General features: G+C 38.3%; 1 protein-coding gene across 1 annotated transcript; it reads left to right on the forward strand.

Moving 5' to 3' along the window:
• Positions 1-1,667: 1,667 nt before the first annotated feature.
• ARRDC3 (arrestin domain containing 3) lies at positions 1,668-12,158 on the forward strand. The gene is made up of 8 exons (XM_072416159.1): positions 1,668-2,133; positions 5,569-5,650; positions 6,013-6,160; positions 6,822-6,924; positions 7,140-7,396; positions 7,870-8,029; positions 8,299-8,450; positions 9,578-12,158. The coding sequence occupies exons 1-8, from the start codon at positions 1,854-1,856 to the stop codon at positions 9,632-9,634; spliced, it is 1,239 nt and encodes a 412-aa protein (XP_072272260.1). The 5' UTR covers positions 1,668-1,853; the 3' UTR covers positions 9,635-12,158.
• Positions 12,159-12,962: the final 804 nt, after the last annotated feature.

Below are 12,962 nucleotides of genomic sequence, written 5' to 3' on the forward strand. Positions count from 1 at the left end.
TGATGCAACTCCTGCACTGGCTCTACGTCTGGCACTGCCATACACAGAGCCAAGGTCTACACTATACAGCACATGTAGAGTTAAAACAAAAAGTCGCCAGGGATTTTTTTTTTTTTTGGAGAAAAAAGACATTGCATATGTATATTGTCATTTAGTACTCCTAGTGACTTATTGTTTTCTGAGTTTAGATCCACTTTTTATAATACATATTATATACAGTTGTCTGCATCCACCCAGAGGGACAAGTGAGAATGAAAAAAGAACTTAGTTTTGACAGTCCCTTTTAAAATAATGGTTAGGTCCTTGCTATAAAAATTAATGTTCATGGTTATTGTAAAGAATATTCATCTTACTATGGCAGTCTAAATTCAATAGACAGGTAAAAAGATTACTGGGCAACATGCTTGTAGCATTTTCAAGTGGCGTTTGATCCCAAAGTGTGCAGGATTTAGATCAGCCTTTTCAATTTTTCCCTTCTATATTTACAATATCCACAGCTCTGAGTTTATTAGTGTGATGATCAGTAAGAAAAATGCTGACCAAAGGAGGAATGTCACCTTTGCAATTAGCCCCAAAAAAATCATTGGTGTCACTTAAACTGTTCTGGGAGGCACAGACTGCTCATTGCTCAAAGACCCCTCAGCAACCTCTGTAGGGTCCCTGGTTAAAGCAGACCTATCATCACAGTTTTACATTATATAAAAAGGTAGCTAACCCTTTTATATAATGAAAAAGTATTTTTAATACTTTACTTTTTATGGGAGGATCTAGCCCTTCCCTTCCGTTACCGCCGCAGCAGTAAAGATGGAATGGGAAACCTGCAGCCTACTGGGATAAGTGACCTATATGGCTTTGGGCTTTCCTGAAAAAAAAAGTGCAATTCTTACAAATTTGCAGTGAAATCTGAATTTTTGTTTTACTTTTTCAAGGAGAAACATCACCCGATCTCGCAGCAGAAGATGGTGGTACTTAGTGTCCAGTCTGTGCCAGAGGAAGACAGGATGGGGCGGAACCAGCTGGACTAGGATTGCAGAGCGAATATTTTGTTCCTGAAAGTTCCATTTTAAACTGATCAGAGAAGCACATATTGCTCTCTGCACAACGGAACCCCTGGAGGAACCCTGGTTAGGAAACACTGCTTTAGAAGGAGGACAGTCACCCACAGCTCAAGGAACCCATGCTTTCACAGAACCCTGGTTGAGAGTGGCCAGTCTTACCCAAACAAAGAATGCTAAAACCCAGAATGTGGGATGCACAGAGCTGATTGCAGCAAAGACAAATGTGCATTATACAGACATAACCCAGATGGGGGCTCATGTACCATTATCCCTGTCACCTAGGACATAAGAAGCCAAGTATAACCAGTGTCTCATTGTTATAAGGCAATACACACAAGTCTACCCTGCAAGGGCATGTCTCTCTTGTTGTCTCTGCATCATTTTACACCCTGTTCCTTGTAAAAACACCAAAGCTTTATATAAATGTAATTCCAGCCTGAGGAGCAGCAATGACTGAACAAACAGCAGCAATAATAAGGGCACGTCCTAGAAAGTTTTGTGGAAGCAGGGGCTATATAGGCGTGCAGAGAAGTGTCAGAGGGAGTGGCGCATGCGCAGTCAGCTTGTTTTTCACAAAGCTGTTGATAAAGTGAGCCGGCACACTGCAGACAGACGTCTTTGTACAGAGACCAGTGAGCAGAGCACACTGATAGCACAAGGCATCTTCAATGACCTGCCTGCAAAGCCAGCACTGACTCCATCAGTGCAATACTTCATATGAGATCTTAGCTTGCCTCTCCTTTCCTCACATCATTATTTTTATACATTTTTTTGTTCTTTTTATTTTTTGCAATCATGGTGCTGGGGAAGGTGAAGAGTTTAACTATAAGCTACGACTGTCTGAATGGCAGCCATGTCCCTGTTTATTCCAGTGGGGACACAGTCTCAGGAAAGGTAAATTTGGAAGTGACTGGGGAGATCAGAGTGAAATCTCTGAAGATCCATGCAAGGGGACATGCCAAAGTGAGATGGACAGAATCAAGAAATGCTGGATCTAATACTGCCTATACCCAGAACTACACTGAAGAAGTGGAATATTTCAACCACAAAGACATCCTCATTGGCCATGAGAGAGGTAAGTGCAGCAATGATGGATATGATGATTATAGATGTGTAGAATAGTATATGTGTATGAAGATCATGATCTGATAGTAATGATTTGCTGATATTAAATCATTGATGTGGAAATGTCATGATTGCAGTATAACATGTGCCAGGTACTCTGCATAGGTGCCACAGCATATCTGCTGAACTTTTGTAGGTGTGTGCTGCAATGGATTGTATGATGGTAGACCCCCCCCCCCATACTGCTGGATTGGATACAATGTATGATTGTACCCCAGCCTGGCATGTAGTTCCAATGTCTTTATATGATTGTACCCCAGCCTGGCATTTAGACATGATGTATCATTATGATTGTACCTAGCCTGGCATTTAGATCTAATGTCTCCATGTGATTGTACCCCCCAGCATGGCATGTAGATCTAATATACCCATGTGATTGCACCCCAGCATGGCATGTGGATGAGCTCCCAGGGTGAGGACTACAGCTGATCTGCTCATCTCCATCCCAACTTTTCTAGGTGTGCTGCAGTGGGTTGCATAATGGTTGATATGACCCCCCCTATGTAGTATGGTTGGTATCCCATAGTATGAAGACTCAATACATGGGTGCATGGGAAGGAGGAAGGAGGGGGGGGGTGTAAGAATCATCTTGTTTTTCTGAAGTTTCAGTCTGCCTTTGTTAGAAGCGGTTCAATCCTGTTTTGGGCTAGTGGTGTCAGTGGAGAGAGAGATGAGTGGGAGGGGGAGCCTCCTCTGCTCACTGCTGATTGGCTGCTCTTGTATCAGGTGGTGCCAATGACTTCATATCTTCCAGAGAGAGAATGGCACACACATAGAATCAGGGCAAATGTTGCAGAAAATAAATCTGCATTAGCTGCAGTATAACATTAATGATCACTGCCATGCCTTGTGCTGGCTGCTTCTATAACCAGTGTGACCCAGTTTTCATGCCTGCCTTTTATTACTTAGCAATTGCTGCATTTCTGGTATAGGGCAGATGCTATATAAAAAAAAAACAACATTTATGTATTTATATGTGCCTAAGGAGTTTTTTCGTGTTTGATTACAGATGTCCTATCGCTATATTGTGTTTTCCTATAACACAAGCTGTTCTGATAATTGACTAAGCCCTGGGCAAGTTGCTGGCTGCGGCAGTGATGGGGTTAATTGTTGTTTCTCGCCTGTTACGTGCGGCTCCACAGGCGACTCTCACACAAGCTTGGTTATGGGCTAGGAGGGGGAAGAGCAAAGCCGCACCCAACGCTACGCTGATTGGTGGCTTAGCTTTTGTTAGGCTGTTGTCAAGGAGATGGCCGTGTCTGGTGATTGGCTGTCCCTGTTGCTTAGGGCACCCGGGAACAGGTGGGGATAGGTGGGCGTGGTTGTGTAGGATGTTAACCCAATGCTGTGTGGAGAGGCTGCAGTGTGTTCTAGAAGCGTGATAAGAGGAGTGCTATATTTACCTCAGGACACCCTCACTCAGTATATTCCTTATTTATATCATTAGTAACACTTAGTATATTCCTTATATATATCATTAGTAACATAGCAAGCCTCATCTTATAGTGCAGCAACAAGTTTCTCACTTCTATATACCACCAGAGCAGTTAATATTATAAAAAAATATTTTCAAAATTCACCTTTCTATAGAAGGTGCTGGAAACTATTCTAAAATCTTCTATTTCCATCCCCACTCAGCAACTACAAGTCCCAGCCATCCCTGACAGGCTGTACCTCTCCAGTCTCCTCATATTTCATGTACATGTGTGGCCATATTGTAATAATAAACTTTATATATAGAAACAAATCATGCAGAACATTTATTAGGCCTGTAATGGTTTGATGCAACTGGTGCCCCCCAAAATGTCAGCCATGCCATCTATTAATATGGCTCCTCGTTTATTACCAGCACCATGGGGACTATGATACTTTGCAATGAGCGGTGAACAAATGGCTAGTTGTAGGCTGAAACTCCTGTGTTCTAGTTAATGTTTATCAGAATTAATACAACATAACAGTTACAAGGGTTACGTCTTACTATTATTATTAGTAAACAGGATTTATATAACGCCAACATATTACGGAGCGCTGTACATTAAATAGGGGTTACATTTAGGATGAACAGGAAGCTCTGTAAATAGTGACCCCCCTCCCATGTTATTTTACTAAACAAATAATAAATGGCTATTTAGCATAATTGTTTATCCTTGTGAATGAGGTCCAGGTGTGATGACCTCAATCAGCCAATCACATGCAAGCAAAGATCCCATTTTTTTTTCTATGATTGGATATTCTTAGCAAATGTTTACACAATGAACATCTCCCTTCCTCCAAGGTAAACTGACCAATGATGTTACAGTTCCCTGGGGCAGTAAATGCAGAATTTGTAGCAAGCATGGGGCTCCTTCCCTGTGCACAGGCCAGCATGGTCTGTAATAGACCCGGAAGAAGGGGGCGGAAAGCCTAGAAAAGTGTAGGCAGTGCAAGTTAGGCTGCGCTCAGCCATCTCTTGCAGCGCCTACGTCATGTCTATGCATATGAGGGACTGGCTGAGGATCTGCTTGCACCGGTTCAGGCCGGTCCTCTCCTGCTAGAGTCTGTCTGTGATTGACAGCTCAGCACTTGTTTACCACACTGTACAGCCTCTAGTGCTCTTTTCCAGGAGATTGCTGAGCTGGCATTAAGAAAAAAAAACTTTCCTGCAGAAGAGAAAAAGAAAAGTATTTTGTTTTATCTAAAATGAAGAACAAAAATGATTGCACTTATATATAAAAATAAAATAGAAGGATCGGTGACGTTCCACATTCCTTTGTAGTCAGATAATGAACCTGATCTGTACCGATCACCACCAATCATCGCCTGTGATATCTAATTATATTAATGATCAATGAGAGATATTTTATCATTTATACTTATTTCTTATTTTTATATATTCTCCACATTTCTCATTAGCCTCCATGTACTTTACACACCCGACATGAGATCAGATCTTTGCCATAAAAAGTAGAATGGGAAGGTCATGTTGTTTACTGCAAATCTACGTCTTCTTAATAACCCAATTCCACGGGTGGGGTCTGACCTGCAAACCCTGGTTTTATTGTTTCCAAAAAAACACAAGCTGGATGATTGCATTGTTCTTTCCTCTGGCGCTATAGCTCATCAGCTGAACAATTAAATCTAGATCAGGACGTTTTATAATTACAAATAATTGTGCATTGTGAAAAATATAAATATATAATGCACACATTGTGTGGTAATTTCTATACCTGATGGAGAAAAATACCCAAATAATATAACAAACCGTCCTGACCAAAATGTGCCGCAATTCTAATTGTTGTGAAACAACTTGTAGCCCTGGTAAAACAAGAATGCGCTGTATAAAATGAATGAAATCGTGTAGAGCAGAGAATATTGAAGGCATCTTCTTTTTTTTTTTTCTTTTTAGATGACGATAACTCAGAAGAAGGTCAGACCACTATTACTTCAGGACGCCATGAATATGCATTTAGTTTTGAGCTTCCACAGACGTAAGTATCTGGTATTGTTGGATCATACCACTCCCTATGTATATTGCTAGCAGTTGCAGCAGGAAGTGCTGTCTATCGACATGCTGCACACATTAGGAATAACGCCACAAGATATTAGTTACCTGACAAAGGTCTACTCCTGCCTTTGTCCTATAGCACTTCAGAGGTCCACTCCTGCTTTTTGATCAATTCAATCAATATATTAAAGCCCTGATTTATTGTAATATACACCATTCAGACCCTTATATGTAAAATGCCTGTCTATGGCTTTATTTGACTTAACCCCAGCAATAAGCTGTATTTAACTAGAAAGTTCCCTGATTGAAGCACCGTCACTAATTTTGCCTTCCTCTTTTGTACAGACCACTTGCTACCTCATTTGAAGGGAGACACGGTAGTGTACGGTATTGGGTGAAAGCAGAATTGCACAGAGCCTGGCTGCTACCAGTAAAATTAAAGAAGGAATTCACCGTGTTTGAGCATATAGATATCAACACTCCTTCATTATTGGTAAGACATAATGTTTTTTGATAAAAGGAGATTTTCTGACAGAAATAAACATTAATGAACGTTAGATTTAATATTTCATTGTCAGATATTTACTTATAAATTATTATCTAGAAATATATATATTCTGACTGCACAATTTACATGGGAAAGCTAATTCCAGCAGCCATTTTACCAATATTCCCTAATCTGCATACTGCTTTCATGACTGTAGAAAACACATGGCATCTGCTGTAAGTTTGGCTGGCCAGTTACTAAGTACATGACCAATTGTATGAGCTGGATGAATAAATAAATACATTGGAATCCTCCAGCATTATTAAATCAGGGAATCTTGAGTACGTTCTGAATTTTGATTTGTTATCTTTATATTGTGGCGGTAGCTGCTTTCAAAACTTTACCAAGACATGAAATGCAGCTTATAAATTTACTAGTGCCTTCTGAATTTGAGTCAGGCTTTATGGCCATTTAGCTGGCATAGATCACCAAGGTTGCAGTCTTTTAAATATCACAGACTGCATACTACATTGGTTCAGCTAACAAAATGGCTGCTCTGTGGTTTGGAGGCTGCAAGCAGTAGACAGGTCATCTTTAGTCACTTTATCCTCTGCTTTATGCAGTTAGCATTAATTATTAATGTATGCTTTTCTTCTTTCTTTTTCAGTCACCACAAGCAGGCACAAAAGAGAAGACTCTGTGTTGTTGGTTTTGTACCTCAGGTCCAATATCCTTAAGTGCCAAAATTGAAAGGAAGGGCTATACACCAGGTAATCATCCTTTCCTATTACGTTTAATTTTTAAAATTTTCCTTACAAAGTTAACTTGGCATACAACAGCCTTTTTCATTAAAAGGACATCATTTTATGAGTTGCCAGACACATTAATAAAAAATATTAAATGATCCTGTGGTTTCAGTGTTTTATTTTCTCTCAGGATGGTTTTGCACATTCCTTAAAAGTTTTTCTTTTTTTTTCTCCTGAAGGTGAATCAATTCAAATCTTCGCAGAGATTGAGAATTGTTCTTCCCGAATGGTTGTACCTAAGGCAGCCATCTATCAGACACAGACTTTCTATGCCAAAGGGAAAATGAAGGAAGTGAAACAACTTGTGGCCAATTTACGGGGAGAGTCTTTGTCTTCTGGGAAAACAGAAACGTGGAATGGCAAGCAGCTTAAAATCCCTCCTGTGTCCCCTTCCATCATCGACTGCAGCATAATCCGTGTCGAATATTCCCTCATGGTACGTCTGACAAATACCACTTGGGGCTTCTAAACACCCTATACCCTTATCTTGGCTGCAGTGGCCTACTAGTTACATACAGTAGTCAGTATTAAAGGCAATAACGTAAAGATTATACTGAACAACTCTAACATTGCCTTTTTATAGTCACATTCTCCAAAATATGATTGCTGGGAAAAACATAATTGAACAAAACAAACTGGTTACTGTACTGAAATTATTGGAATATAGGGCTATGAAATGAGAATACCCATAAGGCCATATTTTGGAAGTACTGCTTAAATATTTTTTAATGAATTTGGACTAGGAAATATTAGTGAATAATTGTGAATGTCCTACATGTAAAGCTGAGGGGGCTACCAACTATTACAAAGTCTCAATCAAAGCAATCAATCATGAACATTAGATAAAAGCTATTAAAAAAAAAAAAAAAACGTGAAGCAAGTTGACTTTATTTTTTCTTTTCATTTCAGGTATATGTGGATATTCCAGGCGCAATGGACTTATTCCTTAATTTACCGCTAGTTATTGGAACTATTCCCTTGCATCCATTTGGCAGCCGGACATCAAGTGTGAGCAGTCAGTACAGCATGAACAATTGGCTGGGTTTTGTGCTACCTGAGCGACCCGAAGGTAATTTCTCAATTCTGTGTACTTTTTCTCCTGGCAGATGTTGAAATCCAGCAATTTCTTCCACGTGCTACTCACTGCCACGAGCATGTACATGATCACAAGATATTATTGCATAGAGACCCAAATGTAAACACAACTGTTCTTTCCCACATGCTTAGCTCAGCGCTAGGGTTTAAAAGTAACAAACTCATATAATTAAATTCTATTTATTACAAAATAAATTTACTTTTTCTTGGCCTTTTCCTAATTTTTTTTATTCTTTTTTCCAGCTCCCCCTAGCTATGCTGAAATTGTCACAGAAGAGCAGAGACAAAATCTTTTATCGTCAAATATTTGTGATAATTTCGAGTTGGCACTTCAAGGACCACTTTTTGCGTATATCCAAGAATTTCGTTACTTGCCTCCTCCTCTCTACTCAGAGGTAAGCATATTCTTCCTTGGAAGTAAAAAAAACATTCACTCTCCTAGTATTGGATATGCCACCAATTCTTTTGTTCTCAGGCTGTGAATCTGGCTTTTGTTGAGTCCTAGCAGCCCACTGGAATTAAACTGTTTATTAAGAGACGATTAGGAATAAATTAGTGGTTCCATTATGTAATTGTTAATAAAGCTTTTGTTTAAGGGGACTAACTAATGACAGCAGTCTTGCTGACTTCTATATCTCATGACAGGCGGCCCACTAGCTCTGACCCTAAAGAGAATGTCACAACCCAAATTGCACAATACAAGTAGCTTTGTGTTTGTAAGCATAGGAGGATTGCCAGTACAATGCGCAATTCAAAAGTGCACATGCCCTTCATGTGTTTCAGCGGTTACTGTAATTTTAATGACCTATTTTACAGTTTAAGCAGCACCAATAATACATGATGGTCTATTCCCATTTATAAAGTGAAACTTTTTCATAAGATTGGATATGTTTTCCAAAATTCAGATACAGTTTGTGAACACCTGACCTTCACACATGTATATGCGCTTGTAAGACATTCCAAAACCATTAGCATTAATATGGAGCTGTAGTATAATCATAGGGTATTTAATGTCAGCCAGGAAACTCTCATCTCTGCCTGCACAACCTCCACTGTGCAAGATCACTGAACAGGAAGTATATTCTGCATAGCAGTGAACAATTATTGGCTTCCTGTTTACATTTATAATTATACTGAGAAAAATACGTATTTAAACTATATGAATTTGTAAAAAAAAACTTGTCTACATTGATATATTTGCAATTAAAAAAAAAAAAAAGCCTGCAGGAAAGCTCTACTTATATTCCTCATTCCACCCTCTTTATTATCCTAAACCATCCTTGCACACAGGCACCAAACACCCATTTTTCCTGCTTTTAAAGTTTGTAGATAAAAAAAGGATTTTATTGTGCTATAAGCAACAACACATTTTTATTTTAGCACATTAATAATCAATCGGTCCCATAGTACGCTAAGTGATTAAACGTAAAGAAACCTATATGAACTTTACTGTCTGCATATATATATTGCCAGTTGATTCATTCTGTAGTATACTGACCCAAATGCATTCTTGTTCTCCTAGGTTGACCCAAACCCTGATCAGCCCATTGAAGACCATCCTTCCTGTCCATCTCGCTGAAGGGATTTGATATAATCAGCTGATGAGACTAACTGAACTGCTAATAGTGACAATTGGCAGCCATTTATGGAGACGCACTTTCATAGAAATGCAGTCTGAGTCTTGCCATGGAAGTTGCAGACTGAATCAACCTGTGGTCATGATTTTGGCGCTTACAGCTTCTTAATTCGTTTGTGCTCCATACCTAACAGAAGTTGGACTGCCTTGCTGTTGGCACAACGAAGACTCTGCGCCCCAACAGCACGCGGTCAAGCAACAAGATGCTCAGCACGCAATGAAAGAGGTTCAGGATTCCTCTGTCATGCTGAAAATTTGCACACCTTTAGTGTGTATGTAGAGCAGCTTGGAATCACTACAGCTTATCTTTTCCTCCTCTGCTTGGTTGTGTCCTTCACACCAAGAAGCACATGAAAGCTTTGAGAGACTATACAATGACAATGCACTAATCTTTTTTTTTTTTTCTTTTTTAATATTTTTGTTTGTTTTTTTTTTTTTGTTTTTGTTTGTTTTTTTTATTTGGTTGTAGCCTGGGCTCTACCTGCATATTAACATGCTTAGTACTGTCCTATATGGCTGCATGTGCATCACCATCAGCTTGCATACAGCAATGGATTTCTTTACACACATCTAATGCCTTCATACCAATTGCTGTTATGCTTTGCAGCCTACTGTTCTAGAATAGTGGCAATTCCAGTGAGTAATAGAAAGAAGGTGCAAGTACATGAGACTTTCATCAAGATTGTACACCTAGTTTTCTTTCAAAGACATGTTGCCTTTATACTGTCACCCCAAGCAGGATTTTGTTACAGACTTCCTACAAATCACCTAATCTCAGGATATATCATCACTTGCCAAACTTTGGAATGCTTTTTGTGTCTTTTATGTTGCACTGTACCATGTAGGGAGTTTACGGAGTTGTGTTAGCTGATAACATGCACAGAAAAAGGTAGAAAAAAGTTTTTTTTATTTCATATATTAAGAAATATCCAGCAGCCACAAATGTTTTAAGTCAATAAGGGCATTACCATTTACAAATATTTTTACACAAACACTGAGGTTAGATAAGTGAAGAGAGGCTGGACGTTTAAGGCACACATGCTAACATAAAAGTCTTGAAGACTTGCAAGGTAATGTCTTTTGCTGTCTAGTCCTTCATAATCCCCTCTTTACAGTAGTCCCCATCTAGTCTAGATGTGATTGATGCACAAGAGAACAGTAATTCTGCGCAAGCACTCAATATGTCAATTTTTAATTGGTGTTTTAGCGAAAGGAATGGGCATCTAAATTTGTAATTCCGTCTTATGCAATTTTGTAAGCAGTGTTAATGGATGCTGTGCTGTAAGACACATGGGGCAACCTACAGTCTATACATGAGTACTCAAGACTTCACTATGAAAATATAAAAATCCCAGGCAGATACTAAGTGTTCACTGATGACATTTGGTTTTACTATAGGTCCTCACAGCAAACCAGCATTGGCTCATTCAAGCAAGTTGTATTTGAGATATCAAATTTGGAATTGTTAAAGTTTAGTCCCCATCACAGCCTAGTTTGTACAAATGCCCCTAGGCTAGTGACTGAGGAAGTAAACTATGTAATCAGATAACATCAGTTTATTGATCCATGCTTTTTTGCAAGTGTCCTTTCAAACTAATTTAGTAAGTAGTTCCTTTGTTTAAAGAAAAAAACATAAAAACTTCCAAAGTGAAGACAACTTTTAGTCACGTTTTAAGTGATTCATCTGACGTTTGGTTTTCTCTATCTGACATAATACTGATATAAGAAGTGACAGTAGTTTTGACAATCCCCCGCCCCCCCCACACTCTCTCCACCCTTTTTTTGCTTGGTGTGGATGACCTTATACCTCCGCTGTTTAACTGCTGATTAGTCGGCAATAAAGCATTACACTTTTTTTTTTTTTTTATTCATTTGATCAAAACTATTGTTCCATTTTTTCCATGATTTATAAAACTGGGAACAATCCCTGATTGCCTATGGATCAGTGGGCAAAGATTATGTCTTTATAGGGTAGACCAATATCAATAGCCACTGCAAATGTATGTGAGATTTAGCATTATTGAGGCCACTGGCACTGTATCGCATGAAATGTGGTAAATCAAAAAAAAAAAAAAAAGCTTCAAACTTCTGCAAAGTTTGTGGAAATATTTATTTACTCTGTTGTTTAGAGGCATTATTTTTCTCTTTATTACTTTTTTGTTTTTATAATGTACTGGTCAGTTTCATGTGTAGTCCAGTATTCAAGATGGTTTCCTAAGTTGGAACAAAATGAATGAAATCCATATTTCTAGAAGAAAAAAAACAAAGTGCAATATTTCATGTATGCTTATAGATACTAATCTATGGCTATTTGTATGTTTCTTTTTTGTTTTACTTGTTTTTGTTTTGGTGCTGAAAATGTTATTGTAGGCTCCAGTTCAAAACAGACTTTATGTGGAAAATGTTGAATTTTCCTAATGTTCTTCCTTGTTTAAAAGAAATAAAAACATGTTCATTTTTTTTATAACCTCTGAGTTTATTTTGTTTCTTCCGGTAATATTGAAGCCAGTCTAAACTTATCCAGTGGATTTAAGAAATAATGTTGACGGTTCAGATCACTTTTTATTGAATAGCATTCGGAAGATGTGTGCATGTGCAGGAGAAATTGCAAACCGTTCTATAGGAGTTGTGGAAAACTAGCTACTCTTCATGGGACTGACTATATGACACTGTTATATGAAAGGTGATAGTGTTGAAGAAATAAATTAAACCAGACTAAATAATTTTTCCTTCACTGGCACACAGAAACTGCCAATAGGCTGAGCACCGGGGCTTTAAATTGCAAGGTAATCTTTTTGAGATCGAAGAACTGCTTGAAACCGAGGTCATGGTGTTATGGCATCATTAGTATTGGTTTTGTTGGGGAAAAAAAATACCCCAAATTTTTTAGTTAATCTGTGAGTTTAATACATGAATAAAACATCTGACTATCAAAACATTTGAAGTTACAAGTTCACTTACAGCTTGCGGTGTGTTCGTCACCTAGTACACAATGCCATCTAAACTACACGTGTGTTTTTATTTTGTGCTACATAATGCTAAAAAAAGTAATGAACCTATCTCTTTTTATAACTCGGTTGTATAAAAGTACAATTTTCTTATTAATCTAATAGAGAGTAATACAAACAACCCATATACGCGATAAATAGAATATAAAGTGTCTATCATTCATTTAGTAAACAATGTATGATAAAATATGACATTATTTACTCCGATTATTATTATTCTGATTAAAGAAGTTTCTAGTAACTGTTAACCAAAACCGATAGTA

The sequence above is a fragment of the Pyxicephalus adspersus genome, chromosome 6 (assembly GCF_032062135.1).
Source record: "Pyxicephalus adspersus chromosome 6, UCB_Pads_2.0, whole genome shotgun sequence".
In the NCBI taxonomy this organism is placed as follows: Eukaryota; Metazoa; Chordata; class Amphibia; order Anura; family Pyxicephalidae; genus Pyxicephalus; species Pyxicephalus adspersus.